The following is a 21,329-nucleotide window of genomic DNA, read 5'->3' as shown; positions in this document are numbered from 1 at the left end:
TAATTTAATTACAACAAACCTTAAAACAAATAAATACTTTTAATGAAATGTGCTATTTCTTTTAAAAGTATAGAAAGAAAAAGGTGACAGATGCAAGAGAAAACTCAACTTTAAACTGAAATAAAATTCAGTCTTTGACAAACATATTAGAGAACAACCTCAAGTGTCTTTAAATGATCCTTCATAATTCTTCCTAAAAAATCTGCTTAATAATAGTTATTGATTTATTTTACAGCAACAAATGTTTAATCACCTCTTTTTTTCTTGCTTTCACATGTTTACTATATTATATTATACAGCCATAAATAAGCAAGACTGCTCAGGGCAAAAAGAAAGTTTAGAGCAACAAAATTTAGACATAGCTTTTCAGGTAACTTTAAAAAAACTATAACATTGTAAATAAAATACATAAAAACAGTATAATTTTTACACTAAACAAAGTAAATATAGAGAAGGAATATATTTCAACATTAGTCATCCTAAAATGTTAAAGTATGTTTACTTACAGGTATAGATCTGGATAAATAAATATCAATTGCTTTTCTAGCTTGAACAATTCCCAATTTAGGAACAGTTTTTATTGCCTCTTTCATAGCTGTCATATAATCAATAGAGGATGACAATGCTTGGGGTATACTAATTGGAGATACATCAACAACAACTAGCTTGTTGACTAGAGATTTCTGTGGATTATAAGATATAGTGAATGGTAAGTTTTCTGACACAAAAATATGTTAATGAAAAATAAAATATCTTAAATACACAAAATATATTCCTAATTAGTATTAATTAACAATTTAAAAGTGCAGTTGTGTTTTATTATTGTTGTTTGTTAATATGACCAATCTTGCATGTTTGGTATCAGAGCAAGTCCATGGAATTCACCCTGGTAAGGAGGCAAGATTGTGCCTGTTATTCTCACCCTTGGGCACCACACTGATGACAGTACAATTTTGCTCAGTTCTACCCCCAACTTTGAAGGAGAACACACTGGAGGAGATGGATTTGAGGGTCTCCCACCCCTCTCTCCCTACCACCAACCTCTTGGGAAGACCTTTTGGCTTGCCACAAATTTAGAGTGCTCCCATGTTGCACAAACACTATACATTTATAAACATCCATGTCATCTCCGGTATTCAAAACTAGACCCTTTGGTATGGTTAGAGCCAGATTTAATAAGGCCCTAAGCTATTTGAGATATGGGGCCTTTTATAAGTCTTGTTATAACATATTTTAATACATTTTAACTTTGGGGGGGGGCAAGAAAGTGGGGACACTATAGCTTGTGTAGCTTATATGTAAATTCGGCCCTGGGTATGATAGTCAGAGTCACTAACCACTATCCTGGTTGGGCAGCATTGTATTTTATTTTTCATATTAACAAAATTTTTTTAAATTAATATAAAATATATGTCATATACATATATAATGTAATGTTAATGTCATATACATTAGATGATTAAAAATAGAACAAACCAAAATAATCATTCATATTTGTACTAGAACACAGACAATTATAATTTGAGAAATTTTTTATCAACAAAAGATTCTTTATTAATAAAAGGTCAACAAAAGATTCTCTATTTTGATAAACAGTTAAATGTAATAGCAAAAGTGCAATAAATTCTTGTTTCATCTTGAAAATGTTTTAGTAAATATTTTCTGTTTGTGATTAAAAAATGTATTTTAAAAACGTAAGAAAATCAAAAACATTATTTTACAGGCAATTTTTATTATTTGGGAAAAGTCTGAAAGTTACATAAAAGTTTTATGTAGACTTAACATAAAACAGCAGATTTCAGAATATCATGATTTGATTAATTGCTAATATAATGGAACTAGGGCCATCTTAATGCATGAGTCCACTGGGCACTTGTCCAGAGCCCCCCCCCCCCAAACATAAGAGCCCTTCGTCAATTCATTTACATTTCATCTCTGCAAATGGTTATTTGTAGGGGCCCCAGTACACTTGTTTGACCAGAGGCTCATAATGCTGTCAAGGCATAAATGAATGGAACAATTTAATATTTTATTCAACTGCTGTCACATAAGAATAAGAAAAATAAGCCTATGTTTGGAAATTTCTAATGACCATGCTTACATGACCTGCAGTTGTGAGAATTTTTGTTAGAATGGAAGTTTATGCAAAAACTTCACATCAGAATGACAAAGAGATAACTCCCAGCATATATGAAATCTGAATTATAGTCATAGAAAAGCAAAATATACATTTATCATTATTTACATAATTTTGACTTAATCCTGTTACAGCCTTTACAGGATATGATGATCAGTTAAATAAATGCATTTCAAATTTACCGATTAACATACATGCAACTCAAAACTATTAAAAACTAGAAAAATTAAATGTTAACAAAAACACTATTTGTGTGAAAATTAAAATAAAATAACACTGAGTTCAAGTTTAGAAATAAATTTTCCATATTGACAATCATGATGGAAGATAGATGCTTGGTTGATTAATTGTTTAAGGCAAATTACATCTGGATTATCTGTCTAAAGAAAGGAATGCCCTTATGGAGAGCTTTTTAAAGGATACTAGTTTGTATTTATGTCATATGCTGGAAAAACTATGAAAAGCCCATGCAACCAGCCAATGTGATGCAATCTGAATCCATGCTGAAGCTTAACAAATTAGCTACTAACTGACACTGATCTGACGGAAAAAAAAAAAAAAATAAAAAAAATAAATAAATAAATAAATAAATACAGGGTGTCTCGAAAAGTTGTTGCCAAACTTAACATGCTGGCCTATGATATCATGACAAACAAGATTTACATATAAACTTGTGCCCAAAAATGCAAACGACGACTGCTAAAGGTCAACATTCGCAAGTGTAGAGGGGAAGAAAGAAAAGATGTTGAAAGATGTGTTAACATGACATTTATTACAGTACATGGTTAAATCACAGAAGATATTGAAAATTCCTTCCACTCATCGCAATGCATGCTTCACCACATCAACATAAGGTTTCACGGACTTGTTCAAAATGGGCAGGTGTGCCGCGCATACATGTCGCTGCTTCCACAATATTGGTGACAGGTAGAAATCCAGAGGAGTCAGGTCAGGGGATCACAGTGGCCATGAAAATGGTCTGCCTCTGCCAATTCAGCAATCAGGATATGTCTTATCAAGGTATTTCTACACACAGTGCTGCTAAAATGTGCAGGTGCTCTATCATATTGAAACCAGATGTTTCAGCGCATTACTGTTGGAACATCAACCATTCGATCCGGCAACCCTTTTACCATAAAATGTCCATAAAGAACTGTGCTAGTAAACCAATTTATCCTTCTACTGCAATGTCCTTGCCCAAAATGATTCCACTTCCCACTCTTCCATAAGCCTGCAAATGCTAGAAAAGACGGATGGCAGTTTTAAAATTCTACCTCGCACGTGCATCCACGTGGCATGCCGAACAGCAATGATGTTCAGCTAGAAAAGCAACTTGTAGGGTGTGAAAATTAGCGTTTTCAGAGTTTTTAATTAATATATCAGTTGATAAAAGTCGTACGAAGATGAGAATGATCGAAAAGGCTTCCCATGAAGTTTTGGAATCCGGGGGGGGGGGGGACCTCTCTTGAAACTCAACTTCCCACCGTTCTAGAGGAAATGATGTTGCAAACATACAAACAAACAAACAGATGCTCACAGATTTTAATAGTATTAATGATGAAAATTCCGAACTGAATATTAATAGTAAATTGTGTCACTAAACAATGCTCTTGCACTATCTTTTGAAATTTCAATTGCAGTTCACGCTGTTAACTTTAGAAAGCTATTGTTTGGTGCAAGATGGAAATGCTTGTTAACTCGATTTCAAAAGAATGGAAGCATTCACCATAAAAAATAAATCGGCTTCCTGTCTGAGTTTGGACAAGTGGACGAAATCAGGAATGAAATTTTGAAATTACGAACAAAGAGAATAAGAAAGATGGCATCGCAATCAAATTTATGCGTTGCAAAGTAATGCTCAATTGCCCTCTAGCAGTCGCTGTTCGCAGTTTTGGACACAAGTTCCTATGTAAATCTTTTTTGTCATGGTATGACAGACCAGCATGTTAAGTTTGGTAATGACCTTTTGAGACAGCCTGCATATGGAAGACTTAACTGAAACAACTTGCTAATTGTTGAGAATAATCACACTTACTCCCTGGTTTATGATTTGATGTTATATTTATATTAACCATAACTGTTTATATTTTGCTTAGGTTGTATTGGCAACAGTCGTTGTAGTGTGGTTTGGTGTGATATGTAGAAGTGCGTTATGCCATGTGCGTGATTAATTCCATCTTTTAATAAAGCCTCTACTTAATTATCATCAGCCTCTTATTCACCTTTTTCACCTTTTTAAATCTTAACAGCAGAGTGTGGTTCTGATATTGAACACGCTAGAGGTGAAGCATTTATATTTGTCTTGCGGAACTTATTTGTTTGGAACAGAATCACACGTTAAGTGAAATTTGAAATGGCAGCCCGTGATAAGAACACAAAGTGTTGAGCCATTTAGCGGTAAAAACTTTTCTCTGTTTAAGCACCGTGTTGAAGCTGTGTTTGCAGCCAAAGAACTTGATAAATATTTAGACATTAAAGCAGATGAAATGAAAGTTGCTGAAATCAAAAATGCAAAAAAAGCTTACGCATTGCTGCTAACCCTTCTAGATGATGACATATGGGCAACCATGTCGAGTGAATCTTATACATGTGAAATTTGAAGCAGTTTAAAGAATAAATACTTGAAGGTGAGTGAAGTTAGTCAAATATTAGTTCGAAAGAAATTATCGACACTGAAGAAACGGCGAGATTGAAGTATGTAGTCATATATTAACGAACTGTTGGCAATCATAAATGAACTCTGACTCTTAGGTGCTGAAGTCAAAGATATGGATGCAATGATTTATTTGTTGATGTCGCTACCTGCTGAGTATGACATTATTAAATTGATGATTGAGAACCAGCCAAATCAAATGCTTATGCTGGACTCGTTATGCAAAGACTCTTGAATGCTGAAGAATTGCAAGGTGAGAGAAATTCTTACGATTCTCGTGTTTCTGGCTCAAGTAATAACGTAGCTTTTAGTGCTGATAAGCATGATATCACCTGCCAAAAATGTAAAAGTAAAGGTCATATTGCCAAGCTTTGCAAGAGAAAATTAGTTTGTTTTGGATGTGTACGCCCAGGGCATTACAACAAGGATTGCAGATTTAAGCATAAATCAGATTACAGAGAATCGGCTGCAGTAACATTTATGGTTGGCAAGCCTGTTGGAAATTTCATTCTGGATTCTGGAGCATCTACACACATGTGTAATAAAGGTGAGTGGTTTGAAGAAATTAAACCTTTTTCTGGAACTGTTGCATGTGCTTTGAAAAATGATGTTTTAAAGGTAGATGGTATTGCTACAGTACCTAGAACATTAAATGGAAGAGAAATATTATTTAAAGATGTGTTATATGTGCCTGAGTTGAATGGTCAATTAATATCTGTGAAGAATATTCAAAAAGCAGGTTACAGTGTAATTTTTAAGAATGATGTAGCTGTTATTGGAAAGAGGAATGAAAAATTGGAGTTTGCTAAATGAGAAAAGACAGTATGTGAGTCAATTTGAACCTATTAAAGCTTCAACATACATTGCAAATCATAGTGCAGAATTATGGCACAGGCACATGGAGCACTCATCTGATAAAATATTAAAAGAAATGGGTTTGCCAGTATCTGAGTCACCAGGCAGTTTTTGTGAAGAGTGCGTACTAGCAAAACATTCCAACACTCCTATGAACAAAGGCCCTAGAAGCAGAGAGCATGTGCTAATGAGAATGATACACACTGACATATGTGGTCCCATTGATCCACCCACTAAGGAAGGTGAAAAGTATTTTGCTACAATCAGAGATGATTTTTCTAGATTCACTGAAGTGCATCTCTTAAAGCACAAGAGTAACATAAATGAAGTGTTTAAATTGTTCCTAAAGCAGAATCCTGATCTCTACAAAATCTGGCGTGATAATGCCAAAGAATACGTATCTGGTGAACTAGCTCATTATTGCAAGAAAAATGGTGTTATGATAGATCCTGCTCCTCCATATTCACCTCCTTTGAATGGTGTGGCTGAGAGAGCCAACAGATATCTTTTAGAGAAGGCCTGGCCCAAGCTCTAATATGTGAAGCAAAGCTTTCTAAATCCTTTTGGGGTTATGCTGTACAGGCAGCTGCATATCTTAAGAATAGAATTCCAATATGGGAAGCCACCTGATTTGAATATTATTAAGGTGTTTGGATCTGATGCATACATGAGAGTTCCTGATAACTTAAGAAAGAGATTGGATCCAAAATCAAAAAAGATGATTTTTATTGGATACTCTACCATGGGTTATCGTTTACTGGACCCAGTCACAAATCATGTTGTGGTTTCTCGAAATGTATTGTTCAATGAAGAGAAAAAGAAATTTATCTCAGTTCAAGATGTTTTTTCCATAGAAAGTAAAGATCCTGCTAAAGATGAAGTAATATGTGATTCAAGTGATGTAGAATCCAGAAATCTTGAAGAAAGTTATGAAGAAATTACTAGGCAAAGAAGAAATATAAAATTACCTGTAAATTTGAATGATTACTTTGTGTATGAAGGTAATGTGGCAACTCTTGACACAGTAATATATGAGGATATAACAATATTTCCAAAAGAAGAGCAAGTCCTATAGAGGAAAGTTATGGATAAGGAAATAGCTTCTCTTAATAAAAATGAAGTGTGGAAGTTAGTCAACTTGCCAAAGGATGAAAAGCCAATATCCTGTAAATGGGTGTTGTGCATCAAACGAAACAATGTTTACAAAGCTAGACTGGTTGGTCGTGGCTTTGAACAGAAGCCAGGTATTGATTACTATGCTCCTGTAATTAGTACATCATCAATTCGAATTGTGCTGGCTATCATTATTCAAAAGAATCTTGAAATCTATGCATTAGATGTAAAGACTGCATTTCTGAATAGTGATCTCCAAGAAACAATCTACATGGAATAACCAATGGGCTACAGTGACAACAGTGGTCGTGTGTGCAAGCTTCTTAAGAGATTTTATGGACTTAAGCAAGCCCCGAGGCAGTGGTTCAAGAGATTTACTGATTTTATAATTCAGTTAAACTTCCAACAACTAAACTGTGAAGCATGCACTTTTGTGAGAACTAAACAGAGTGAAGTATTTATTGTGCTGTATGTGGATGACATGCTTATTGCTGATTCTAATGATTCAGAGGTAAGAATTGTGGTTGAATTACTTAGAAATGAATTTGAGATGTTCAAGGCTGAAGTTGCAAATGAATTTCTAGGAACAAGTTTTGAATATTCACAAAACAAACCTACTTTAGACCAAAAGGCTTATGTTGAAAAATTGTTAAATAGATTTAGAATGTTAGATTGTAAGCCATCTGATACTTCCCCTAGTGCCCAAGTCAACTTCATGAAATTTTGTGAATGGTGAAAGATTTCATGGCCCTTATCGTGAATTTGTAGGTGCTTTGCTGTACCTATTTATGACAATTCGTCCTGATATTCTGTATTCTGTGAACTGTTTGAGTCAGATACAAGAGAAACCCACTAAATGCTTGGGCTGGTCTGAAGCAAATCCTTCGATATTTAAAAGGGACATCTGAACTCAAATTATTATTTTTTAAATCTAATAGTGTTGATATTATGTTAAATGTTTATGTTGATGCTGATTGGGGTCAAATACATATGATAGAAAATATATTTCTGGGTATATTATTTTCTTTAATGATTGTCCTGTAACTTAATCTGATAAGAAGCAAACATCTTTTGCTCTGTCCTCTACTGAGGAAGAAATTTTGGCTTTAGCAAAAGCTATTCAGGACCTAACTGTATTTTATAATGTATCTAAACAAATTTTAGGAGTCAACAACATTAAAGTTTCAGTTTATGAAGATAATCAGTTATTAAAGCAATATTAAATGAAAGTAATTGTGCTACACTAAAACATTTGGATATTAAATTAAAGTATATTGTAAAATTGTATGATATAAATCTTGTATATGTTTCTAGAGAAAATCAGTTAGCTGATTTGTTTACAAAATGCTTGCCTAAACTAAGATTATGTTATTTAAGAGAAAAATGTAAAATAATATGTGATTAAAGGAGGGTGTTAAGAATAATAACACTACTCCCTGGTTTATGATTTGATGTTATATATATATTATATTATATATGATTTGATGTTATATGTTATATGTATATGTGCAGATTTATTTATATATTTTGCTTAGGTTGTATTGGCACCAGTCATTGTAGTGTGGTTTGGTGTGATATGTAGAAGTGTGCTATGCCATGTGCATAATTAATTCCATCTCTACTTAATTATCATCGGCCTCTGATTCACCTTTTTAAATCTTAACACCAATAGATATATGATTTATTAAAATATATTTCTTAATTATGATCATTTCCATTCAAGAAGTAACCTTAATACACATGATGCAAAATTTAAAGAATCTAGTTAAAATATATTATCTATAGAAAATTACATAATAAATACAGAACAATGTAAAGATTCTAGAGAACAGATTCATTTACAATCCAGAATTAATATTTGTTCAACCCTATATTCCCAGCCAAAATTCACAGCTCTAATTGATAATATAAAGCTGCTTGATTGTAAACAAAAGTATTATGGTTGCTTATTAGTCTCATTTCTGTTAAAAAAATTTGAATTAGAATTTATGTAAAATTACTTGAAGGATATATAAATTACTAAATTAATTAATATCCATCTTCTTTTTCTAAAAATAAAAACTGCAAAGACTTCTACAGCTGTGGGAAGAATCTGGAATTCTTTTATTAAAGATTTTGTATGATGAGTCAACAAACAGCATTAATTCACGTTTAATTAACAACTTTAATGACAAAGTCATAAATATATTTTGGTATCTAAGTACAATGAGAGATTCTTAAATAAAGCATGCAGTATTTCAATGCATAGCCATACTGCAAGTCCAAGGCAAGTAAGCTTAGCAGATACATAAACATACAGTATGCACAATTTACTTTTTGTAGCACATGTATTAAGAATGCCACCAATTAAAACCTCCAAGAATGGTATTAGATGGGTTCCCAACACAAAGAAGTCAAGAGGCATATCAAAACAGATTTAGAGAAGAATAGTGGAAGATGATAATAACAAAGCCGTATGACATGGCTGAAAGAAACCTGCAGAAGATGAAAGGAAAGACTGAAGGCTAAGTACCAACTAGGCATGAAAAGAACAATAATGATGATTCTGAACTTAGACAGATTAGATAGATTCTCACATAGAAATAAACACTTAATTTTTCAAGTAAGTTCAAGCATTTTTCATATTCATTAATTGAACAATTCATAGGAAATCCAACTTTACCTCCGTGAGAGCTAAATGCATAGCTGTTCTTCCACCCATACTATGCCCAATAAGTATCGCACTTGATATAGCTTGAGAATTCATGAAATGCTTTACATCTGCAGACATCAATTCATAATTAAATTCATAAGAATGAGGGCTGTCTCCATGATTTCTGGCATCTAATGCATATACCTAAATAAATAAAATCACAGAAATTCATGATGAATGAATAAAGTTATTTTTTTGTTAGAATAACAGCATTTATATATGTTGTTTTTTATATCATATGAATTTCTAGGTATAAAATTTTGAAAAGACTACTTGTTATGTATTGTAAAGACCCGATTTAAAAAGTCATATTAAAATATAAAAACATCAGTAAAAGCACTAAATATTTAGAACATCAAATCCATTAATGCTCAGAATTTTCAAACTAAAATTCCTAATCATTACTTACACATATGCTTTTAAATGAAGGTTCACATTGCCATATTTATGTTTAATAGCAGATTTATTTTCAGATAAAGAATCATGGCTATAAGTACATGCATCATAAGTTTATTATAAATATGGTTCCTGTAATTAATTGTCCACAGAATGATGAAGAATTAAGAATCAGGTGAAATAATTAACACAAAGTAAATTATGCTGTGATGTAAATATAAAAAATAATTCATTTAAATATGAAAATAAGTTATTATCACAGCCAGTACCACAACTATACACGTACAGCAGATGCACATACAAAGTGCCTTTGTATGAAAAAAACCTGAAATAGAAATAACCCTAAAACACAGTAAAATATTTATTTTCTTAAATTTTAAATTTTGCTACCATAGTTCATGACATTAAATTTAAAGCCTAGATATTGATACACAATTTTAAAACTGCAACAACATCTGCATTGTATATCAGTTTAATCAAATTAAATATAAAAATTAGTACTGTTCAGTGAATACCTCTCACTTCTCTCATCTGTAGAACTCCTTTTGCAGAAAGGTTAATAAATTAAAATGATTAAGAATTCAGCTGAGAAGATAAATCAACTGCTCTACAGAAATAATTATTCAATTCCCCCATTTCCATTGGATGTAATATTGCTTATAGGATTAATAATGTCTTTGTAAATTAATTATTATTCTTTTGTAAACCTTGTGTAAATAATTTTTATACAGTTACACTATAAACCAACAGTAAAGTACTATAACTACATCTTATCTACATGAGGTTCAAAAATAAAACTTATGCAAGCAATTGTTAAGTTAGTCATAGCACTGATTGTGGTTAAGACTAGTTACTTTTTTGAATGTCAAAATGAAATAAATAATGCATGTAAAATAATGTGTCTTTTATGAAATAAAACAAAGGTACTATTATACTTTAGATTACAATAATTTTAATTTCCTTAATTTAATGACTTGGAATTATTTAATTTTATTGTAATAAAACAACATCGACATTTTTTCTGTTTATGCAGAAATAAATTTAAAAGCATTTTAGTAGGCCCAAACTTACATCTGTTAATTTTCCTGTTTTTTCATTTCCTACTTACAATATCTTTAGATACAATATTATTATAGATCATATATTATTTAAGATTAAGGTATAAAAAAATGCAAATACGATAATGACACGGAAAAAGATACAAGAGCTATATTAATTTTAAACCTTATTTTGGTGCACTTTCAAATATCTAAATTAGGTAAAAACATATTTTAATCATTAAATTAAAGTTTTATAATTTACTTACATATAATCTAATATGGAAACAATTTTTTAGAGAATTTAAAATGAAATCAGACAGTGGACTTAATAAGAAATCCAACAGGAATAAATGTATTTCAAGTGAGATGAAATAATGATACCAGGACATCAGCAAAAAAACAAAGTTAATGATAATAATTAATGATTATATTAAAATGCTATAAATGCTACCTATTCCTTTATATAAAACAGCATTCATAAATCAATATTTATATACTATTTAAGACATAAGCATTTTCTAGTGTATAATATAATTATCACTAATATTATAATAACATATGTGTAATGAAACCTTTCTAAGATTATCATCCAGCGTTTCAGATGATTTTTATTCAGAGGAGGTGATGAGTTTACAGAACTGATGTTCAAATTCCAGTATCTGATTGTGTTCCCAGAAAGATTAATCATTCTAAGAGATGGTCATATTTGGATGGTAACTTCCATTGGAGGTTAACTGTATTTAAAGCCTTATTTTAATGAATTACAGATAACAGTGCTCCTATATATATATAGATGACTAAGAAACTCCGACTAAGAAGTTTTCATTCATATGAAAAGGGTATAAAATTGTGGCTGGAATATTATTAAAGTATACAATAATCTGAGAAATCAAAAAGTCGAATTTGGGCATAACAATTCCAAATTTATATGTTAAATATATGCTTATTTTTTATCCTTTGTTTCTTGGCAGATAAAAGTCTGCTGAAAATCCATATATGAAGTGGTTTCTGTCTTACATCGAAGAATTAAGAACAGGAGGAGTTTCATCCTCTTCCATTCCCAAAATAAAATTTCAGTCCCCTCCCATTATGAAAGAGAAATTTCTGAAATTAAATGTTATTTCTGTCTGATCAGATAAAGTGGCAGGAAAACTAGCCTATAATGATTTTAAATTTTTCCTGTATCAGATTTGTTAAAGCAGAATATGTGCATATGCTTATCTTTGATGGGTCTACATCAGTGTATCTCAAATGGTGGTCCGAGGAACAATAGCAGTTCTCAAAGCCTGCCTCTGTGATCTTCCTAGCTTTACAAAAATACCCTATTATTTAGAAACAGAATTAACAAGAAAGATTTTAAATCATTTCTTGCAAATGACATGTAGCTATGCATACTGGCGTATTTTCAGAAATGAACTAAATTCCTGCCTGCAAGGTTATTCTTTGACTGTTCTTAATACCTATGTGAAAGTAAAGGGATTTTAGAGGAAATTTGGCTATATAAAACAGAAAATTTTTTTCACAATTTCAAACCTTAGAATCTTTTTAGTAGAAAGTGATAGCTTTATTGGAATAAAAATATGCAGTTAGCATATGCCTGCATCTAAGAACTATGAGGTCAAAGTTTGAAATTTATATTCCAAGTGGTAAATATAAAAAAATTTTGCAAGTTCTCAAGCCTTTTGATTGCAATACTTAAAATAATGAACTGCCATTGAATGAAAGAAACAGTTAAATATCTCTTGAATGACACTGAACATAAAGTGAAACTCCAAGAAGAAGGTACTGTTAATTTCTGAACATCATTATCAATAAAAAAGGAATATATTTAAATACAGAATGGTGCTTTAAAAATTTTAATTCAATTTGCTTCAACATATCTGTGTAAGAAAGGGTTTTCACCATTAGCCCAAATAAAAACAAAGTACCAAAATCAACTTGATGCATGTGCCCATCTCAGACTTAAGCTTACCAACATACATCCAAACACAGAATAGCTGTGCAAAAATTGGCAGGTTCATACATCTCATTAATGTAAGCACCAACATTTATTTAATTTTTAGTTAATATGATAAAGATTATCCAAACTGCAATAGCCTTGAACTATTAGAAACAAATATAACTTTTATTCTGTTAACATAATTTATCAATACAAACATAAAATTAAACGAATTTTAATCATTATGTTTTAAAATTATACGTTATGTTTATCAATTATTGATAAATTATCAATTATATTTCTATTAATCAGTTATGTTTTAAAATTATAAGTGTACTAGTAATGGCACAGACAAGAAAATTGCTTTGGAATAGAATAAAAGTAAGATGATCCGCAGAATAGCTCAATTTATAAAAGTGGTCCCCACTTGAAAAAGTTGAGAAACACTAGTATATATGATATAAAATGTGTATTTGATTAAGCATTTTCGTTTGATTACTATTTTGTTATAATTTATTTTACCTGTAGGGCAGAAACATAGCATCAAAGTTTTACAGGTGTATGTAGAATACCAGTAAAACATATAGCTGTGCAGTTAAGCAAAAATAAATAAATAAATAAAACTTATCAAAGCTGTTTATAATAATACTTAATGACAGTTCCCTCTATAAAATATTCCACAAATGTTTACCAATTTTATGCTAATTTCAGTTATAAGAAACAATTCATCATTACTTTTAGCTTTTTTATCATAGCCATATCATTCCACTGGAAAGAACATATATAGCTTATATGCAATCTAAACAAACTGAAATCTAGTTTTCAAATAACTTACAAATATGGTTTTCTATTACACAGCTGGTAAGGAGGTAATTTATTAGGCCAGAGCATGTGAGATGACAGTATATCTTATGAAAATCCTTTGCAATGTATTAAATTGTATGCAACTATATCTAGTTGGTCTGTTGAAAACTGAATCTGGAATGGAGGATTTTAGCCATCTTATGCACTTGGATCCTGATGGGTTTACATATACAGATTTTAATTTCATTAATAACTTGAAATTTATTACATAATTTTATATTAAGTATGAAATTTAAATTTTTATAACTAAACTCTGATTTAGAAAAGATCAGCAGATTTTAAAAATTATATTAATTTAAAGATAAACATGAATTTAAAGTAAGCATATGAAGCACATCTTTCTGCTCTAGAAGGTAAAATTTTATATATAGCCATGTAAAGGATACCAAATAAATATTTTATAATCCACTATGCAAGATCAATTGAATTACTTATGTTCTCATTCAGAAGCCATAAGGGAACACCAATGGACAGAGTGGAATCTTCGTTAATTATGAATATTATTTAAAATAAATGATCAATTTAATGAACTGAATTCATTTTCTAAAAAATCATGAAAAGATATTTAAAAATTCAACTATTACATGCCCTAAAATATTTTCTGAATTTATTAAAAAAGATTTCCTACATTTTTATGTACTGTGAAAATCTATCTGATGATGAACATTAATTAGATACACGAATCTGATGATTCTTAAAGAGAATATAAGTTCTAGTCTAGCTACCAAATTCCACTCTCAAAAGTTTGATTCCAGATTGATTTAGAGTTAATCACCCAAGTTTTTAATCATTTTAAGAAAACTTTTCTTCAGACTACGTCAAAATATTTTCATTCTACTGATTTTCAGAGTGACAACTGATGGTACCATGTTTTTCTATAGTTCTAAATTGAATATGGATAGGATAACAATGTTTCTCAAAATACAGGTTAAATTAAATTAAGCTGACCACTTGAAAAATTGTAAAACAGCTAGTTCAGTGTAAAAAGCATAGGGCAGCTATATAAAGTATAAATGCAGTCAAAAGTCGTTAATTCGGACACCTATAATCCGGACCTCAAAGCTACAAACTTTCTGTGCGCATAGGCGTTTACGCATGCGCTTAAGACCTTTACGGCTGCAAATATGCATGTGCACATGTGCATAATACGTTTACGCATGCGGGTTTAATGCACAGGGTTATCCAAATTAAACTTCCCCAACTCAGAGGCCTGTACAGAGTGTTGTATGGGTCATAATGTGATGAAATTTTAAAATCAGACACTTCAGATCAATGTTCCATATGTGTGCCGTGGTTCTCCACAACTCTTTCCATTCGCAAAGCAGTGTGTTCCACAGCGGAATGCAGTAAGTCCACATTAATTCCCCGAACATGTCGAAAAATTGCGTTTTTCAGATAAGCCAAGGTTGCTGGGTGTTCTCGGTAGACCCAATCCTTTAAGAATTCCCATAACCAAAAGTCACATGGCGTGAGATCAGGCGAGCGTGGAGGCCAAGCTGTAGGGAAACAGCGGCTGATCACACGTGCATCAGTAAAAGTTGCCCGTAACACCTGTTGAACGCCACGAAGAATATGGGGAGGTGCACCATCCTGCATAAATATCATGTCCTGGAGGCAGCCACATTGTTGCAATTCAGGGATCACAAACGTTGTCAACATGTTCTGATACCATTTTCCTGTGACAGAGCAGGTTTTGAACCCTGTTGGAGTCACCTCTTCAAAAAAATAAGGCCCAATGACGAATGTTGCAGTGAAACCGAACCATACAGCAACCTTTGGAGGGTTCAAGGGCACTTGATGGATTGGGCATGGGTTTTCATTTGCCCAAATGTGGCAGTTGTGCGTATTCACTTGAGCATTCAGGTGAAAATGGGCCTCATCCGTCCAAAGGATGTTCCACGGCCAAGCAGCATCGACTTCCATTCTGGCAAGGAACTGCAATGCAAATGTTTCCCGAACTACAGGATCCCCGTCGGACAGCTGATGACGACTATGGATTTTGTAAGGAAAATAACCGAGGATTCGATGCATCACACACCAGACGGTCGTATAAGGCATATCAACAGCACGAGAAACAGTTGGCATACTGACAACACCATGTGGCGATTGGCTAGTGGGGTCCATGACCGCCAAAGCAATGTCTTCTACGCGTGCAGATTCCACAACCTGTCATCCTCTACCTGGTAAAATTCCCAGCTGTCCCGTTCTTCCGAACTTCTTCATCATGTCTCGTAGAGCATGTGGTGTCATTGGTCCTCGGCGTAAGATCTTCAGCCGATGGAATGTTCTTATTGCAGCACAGGGGTTCTCGTCATTCTGGTAGAAAAGTTTCACTAACAGAGCTTTTTCTTTCAAAGTCACCATTGTACATCAGCGAGCTGGAAACAACTGCCTGTGCAAGGCCTGTCTTCCACTTTTGTAGGGCTTGTCTTTTGGATACGTTGCACAGAAGCTTTATTTCTGCAAATCACATTGCTGCAATATGCATATTACTAGTGTTACAGCACCACCTATCGGCAACTTCTTGTACTAATTTTTTTGTGTAATAAATCTCGAGCGCATGATCTGAAGTATCTGTTTTTAAAATTTCATCACATTATGACCCATACAACACTCTTCACAGGCCTCTGAGTTGGTGAAGTTTAATTTGGATCACCCTGTATAACGGACGGTATAAGCTAAGCTAAAATTATCTAATTCAGTTAATGTAGCAGATTGCATTGTTCCTTAATCTTCGAATTGGATCTGGCTTATTATTTTTTGCAAACTGTTAGAGCAATTTTATAAAAGTAAGCTTGAACTTTGGATTATGTCAAATAGAGTTTCCGATATATATTTACTAATATGTAAAGGATCTACAAAGCGAAAGTATGTTTTGAAGGCCATTAAACAAAAAGTGGAATTGCTGCAAAAAATGGATAAAGGTATATCCTTTGTTTCTCTAATCATTCCGAAATCTGTTTATCAATTTCACGCTGCTCTGCGTGGGAGGGGAATGCCGCAGCGCGCAATGAACTGGAAGTTGATCGGTCAGCACTATCCTTATCTTCAGGGCAGATGTTTTTATTTTATTCAGCTTATAGTTCATTACTAAATGTAGTATTTCATCTCGATGTACTCCATCTTTGATATGATTTAAATCAAATTCCTCATCATTGTAATTAGCTTCCGATAGTGAAGAAAGTGACACAGAGGTTATTGAAAACGAAAAAATTTCAATTGACAAATTAGTCGGTATTCTCGACACAGCAATTATAGGACTTGAACAGTGGAACTTTGTAACTGAATAAGAAATTATGTCTGTTTAATAGAATTAAAGAGAAAGTATTATCACATGAAACAAAGCAACTTAAACAACTTACATTGAAAGAAATGTTTCTTTCATGAAGTAAACAAATAAATATTAAGCTTTTTTTTGTAAATTTTGATACCCTTTAGATCATAATTGCTCTTTATTTCATAAATTACGGTTTCATATTTTTAATTTTATAATTTCTGCATGCCATCTTACCAGATTTAAATTGATGATCTATAATCCGGAATTTCTGAAGTCCTGACGAGTCCGGATTAACGACTTTTGACTGTAATGTTATATTAAGCAGAAATAATGCATTATTGTTTAAAAAATAATGACTTGATGGGAAAAAACTGTTTTAATTTGTCATTAATTTAAACTTGTAAAATTTATTGTCATTGAAAATATATTTACAGACTCAAATTTTTCTTGCAATTCATTATAAAAATGTAATAGAAGCCTCCTTTTTTTAATTAATGGGTATTATTTAGTCAGTTGTTTTTTTAATTGCTAACTATGGCAAAATGCATATAAGATAGGATAAATATTTATATTATAGATGAAAAAAAAAAAAAAAACGATGGAAATCCATGCAGACATATTGATCATATAATCAGAAGGAAAATCAAAGTTGATTTGTAAAATTGGAAAACCACTGATTTAAAATCAACAATCCACTTGTGGTATGCTTCAAATGATGTATCAGAGAATTTGAATAAATAAATAAATAAAATAAAATAAAAATTAAAAAAAAAAAAAATCCTCTCTTGAAAAAAATGTTTGTTATGGAACTCAACCATTATTTATAAAATACAGAATTTTGTCTTACTTTTCTACTAGACCTCACTGCTATAGCCTTCCCAAGGCTTCTCCAGTTCTGCTTAGATCCAAGCAAACCATGCAAAATAATAGCAGGTATTGAAGATGATAGTTTATTATCAGGCATGAAGACAGAATAAGACAAGTCCACAGCCTTTTCCACTCTGTCAGAATTATATATAATAAGTAATAATGCTGATAATAATACAAGAACAATAAAAAATTGTTTTTGAATATGTACATAGATAATTAAATGACTTTCATTTAAAAAATTAAACACATAGTATGATTAAAAAACTTCCCAGTGTAAAAAACCTCAATAAAAATTTGCCATAGAGTATGAATTAAAAATTTCAAAGAGCTTTAGTTGTAAAAATATATTTACGGGTGCCCCTTCACGAAAATTGGCGTTTTTTGGCAGTACATGGACATCCAGTTTGTACAATTCTTTGACTTGTTATTTCGGTTTTGTGTAGTGGCGATTTATTGCCGTTACACAAAGACAAAATAACAAGTGAAAGAATTGTACAAACTCGGTATCCATGTGCACATCGATCTATTTTCACTTAAAAAAACACCAGAGAATTGCACAAACTTGGCACTGTGCACTCCCTTGACTTTATCCATGTACACATCGACTTATTTTCCCTTAAAAAATCAGAGAATTGCACAAACTTGGCATTGTGCACTCCTTTGACTTTGTCCATGTACACATTGATCTATATTCACTTAAAAAGTCAAAGGAGCGCAGCCAACAAAAATTATAAAATCTCAATAAATTACATTTTAAATAAAACAAAGAAATATCATAAAAAAGAAAATTTGTCTTAGTACACAAAGGAAATATACACTCACATTATTAAAAAATTTTGGCTAATCTTTGTAATATGGTAACAGGTAGTTGGCAACATTTTGGTAAGGTGATCTGGTTATGGCTAAATTTTTTCTGTGTGCACATACGTTTTTGCAAACAGACTGTACATATTTATCGCTATTAATGTTAAATTTAATTTTTTTCTGTATTAAAAATCTTAAAAAACAGAATTATTAATTGTTTTAATTCAGATATTTTGCCTTTTCATTCTTTACATAAAGCTGGTGACGCAGATAATTTGCAAATATAAACAATCAATATCAAAACTTTTAATAGCCAATGAGAAAACTTCAACCTATAACTTTTTCCTATTGAATTAAGTTTTCATCTTAAAATACGTCATATTTCACATCTGCCACTGCTGCATGCTGTCTTAAAACATTTAAATAGTTCTAGAACAAACACATTTAGTGCACCACTTTCATTTATGTTGGCTTAAAAATGTGTGTCAATCAAAATAAAACACAAAATTATGAATTCAGTCATGTCTACAACTTTTTCATTATGCATCTACATCTCAATGTATCCTAAATATTTCATAATACAAATGTATGAAAGGAAGTCAATAAATATGTCATGAAACACAATTACAAAATAATCATATAATTCCCTGTAAACTATTTTTATTTCTCAATATAATCTTTATTATTATTTATACACATGTGTTATTTCATCAATGCTCCAATACTAACTGTATAAAATTCTTCAGATTGTTGTCTCAGCCATATTAGGACTCCATCTTGAATGCCGTTTTCATTTGCAAAGTATTTGCCTCCAAGATGTTTTTTTAAATAGAGTGAACAGGTACTGCTACTGTTTTTTCTACAGTATATGCTACATTACATTTCTACAGAATACAGTACATCCATTTTGATTTTCATTGCAAATTTTGGCATGACCTTGAGAAAATTTCTCGATCACAGTTTTACACATACACACACACACACACACACACAAAAAAAAAAAAAAAAAAAAGAGAGATAACAGCATTCTGCTCCTCTCTTGTGCAGGTGTCAAATTCAGTCAACAGTTTCAAACTAGATTATCCATATTACAGTTCTCAGTAACCTTCCCTCTATTCTCAGTAACTAATAAATGTCATGAATTAGGATGGGTCTCTGCCTATTAACATGCATGGAAAGTACTATCAGCTATCTGCAAACATATCATGTTAATTCATGACTTAATAATTTTCTCATATAGCAGAACACATACACGTATTTACATATATATATATGTATAGAATACAACATAAATGATATATTATGATAATCATACACCACATTTCAAAAAGTCTCATCCCATTCAACAGAACATGTTAGAAATCTTTGAAAATATCAGATAAATTTCCTACAAATTTCCATTACATCAGGAAAGTTTGAAAACACTTTTCTGATGTAATGGAAATTTGTAGAGAAGAAATTTTGAAAACACTACAAGATTTTATTGAAGATAGATACTACAAGCTGCAAATAATGAAATGAATCAAAATTGACTCTAGAAAGCTGATAAATACATGATGACTTGCCTTAAGAATAGAAAAGTGGAGAACCTAGCCATAAAACATACAGAGATGAGTTTCTACTTGAAAGTAATGGAGTTGGAAGTAATAAAAAAAAAGGAAGCCTTTCAATTTATGACAGTAATTATATGACAGCAACAAAAGCGCTGATTTTCAGTTTAGGAAAATTTGTTGGAATCATCTGTTCGTCTTTATCATTATATAAGTATTAGGAACATCTGATGGTTTTTATAATTATACAAGACATTAATCATTACAGCAAGATAAATAATTCACATTAACTCTGTTTTCGGTAAAATCCCTGGCGACAAACTGGGAAAGTGTGCACTGCTTCGAACGTTTCTCAAAATTGCCAACTTGAAAAGAATTGCACAAATTCGGTATCCATGTACACGTCGAGCTATTTTCACTTAAAAAAACATCACAGAGTAGTACAAACTTGGCATTGCACACTCCCTTGACTTTGTCCATGTACATATCGATATGCGCCATAACCAAAATCATTCGTGTCAAGGGTGTGAGCTCTGCTAGGGTCCAACACTGTTTTCTTAAGACACCAGTGATTAAATGTAAGAGTCTCAAATCACATTACCATTTTAATATAATTTCAAAAATGAAACAGACCTACAAGTATATTAATCAAGACACTTTTACCTGTTTCTGAACGCTGATGTAGAAAATGCGCTAACAGGAAAAGTTTTAAAATTTCTGAATTGCTTCAAGAGAAGCATATGTTGAGAAGTTATACTTTTGAATTTCATAGTACTATCCTAAGTTTATTTTTTACACAAAGAATTAACTTCGGAATCTGTTTATAAACAAACTATTACGTACTTGTTTTATTAAAAATAATTCATATTTTATAAATAAAAAAATGTTAAATAGTAAAATTAAAAAGGTTGTTGAAATTTAATCATAATAAATTAAAAATTTACTGTTCATCACACTCTTCAGGTGAGGGTAAAATTACGACTAGCAGACGATTGTCCAATAGCAGACAAACTTTTGGATACACATGATAAACGTCTTTCTGCATGAAGGCAAGGGCTGAAAAAGTTTGTAAAATTACGGTTATAATTTTATATAATTACTCTTGTAATGTGTAAGAAAATAACACTTTCGAAAACCAT

General features: G+C 31.7%; 1 protein-coding gene across 1 annotated transcript in view; it reads right to left on the bottom strand.

Moving 5' to 3' along the window:
• LOC118203110 (sn-1-specific diacylglycerol lipase ABHD11-like) overlaps positions 1-21,235 on the bottom strand; it is a 37,047-nt gene extending 15,812 nt beyond the window's left edge. The window contains exons 1-4 of the mRNA XM_035375356.2: positions 21,135-21,235; positions 17,814-17,967; positions 9,421-9,594; positions 507-683 (exon numbers count right to left, since the gene is read on the bottom strand). Coding sequence (XP_035231247.1) covers positions 507-683; positions 9,421-9,594; positions 17,814-17,967; positions 21,135-21,235 — 606 coding nt within the window. The remainder of the gene's footprint in view (positions 1-506; positions 684-9,420; positions 9,595-17,813; positions 17,968-21,134) is intronic.
• Between the last annotated feature and the right edge of the window lie 94 nt (positions 21,236-21,329).

Source organism: Stegodyphus dumicola, chromosome 3 (assembly GCF_044657685.1).
Source record: "Stegodyphus dumicola isolate Sdum_Otavi_A_Nest chromosome 3, ASM4465768v1".
NCBI lineage: Eukaryota > Metazoa > Arthropoda > Arachnida > Araneae > Eresidae > Stegodyphus > Stegodyphus dumicola.
This window is presented reverse-complemented; position numbering and strand designations above follow the sequence as displayed.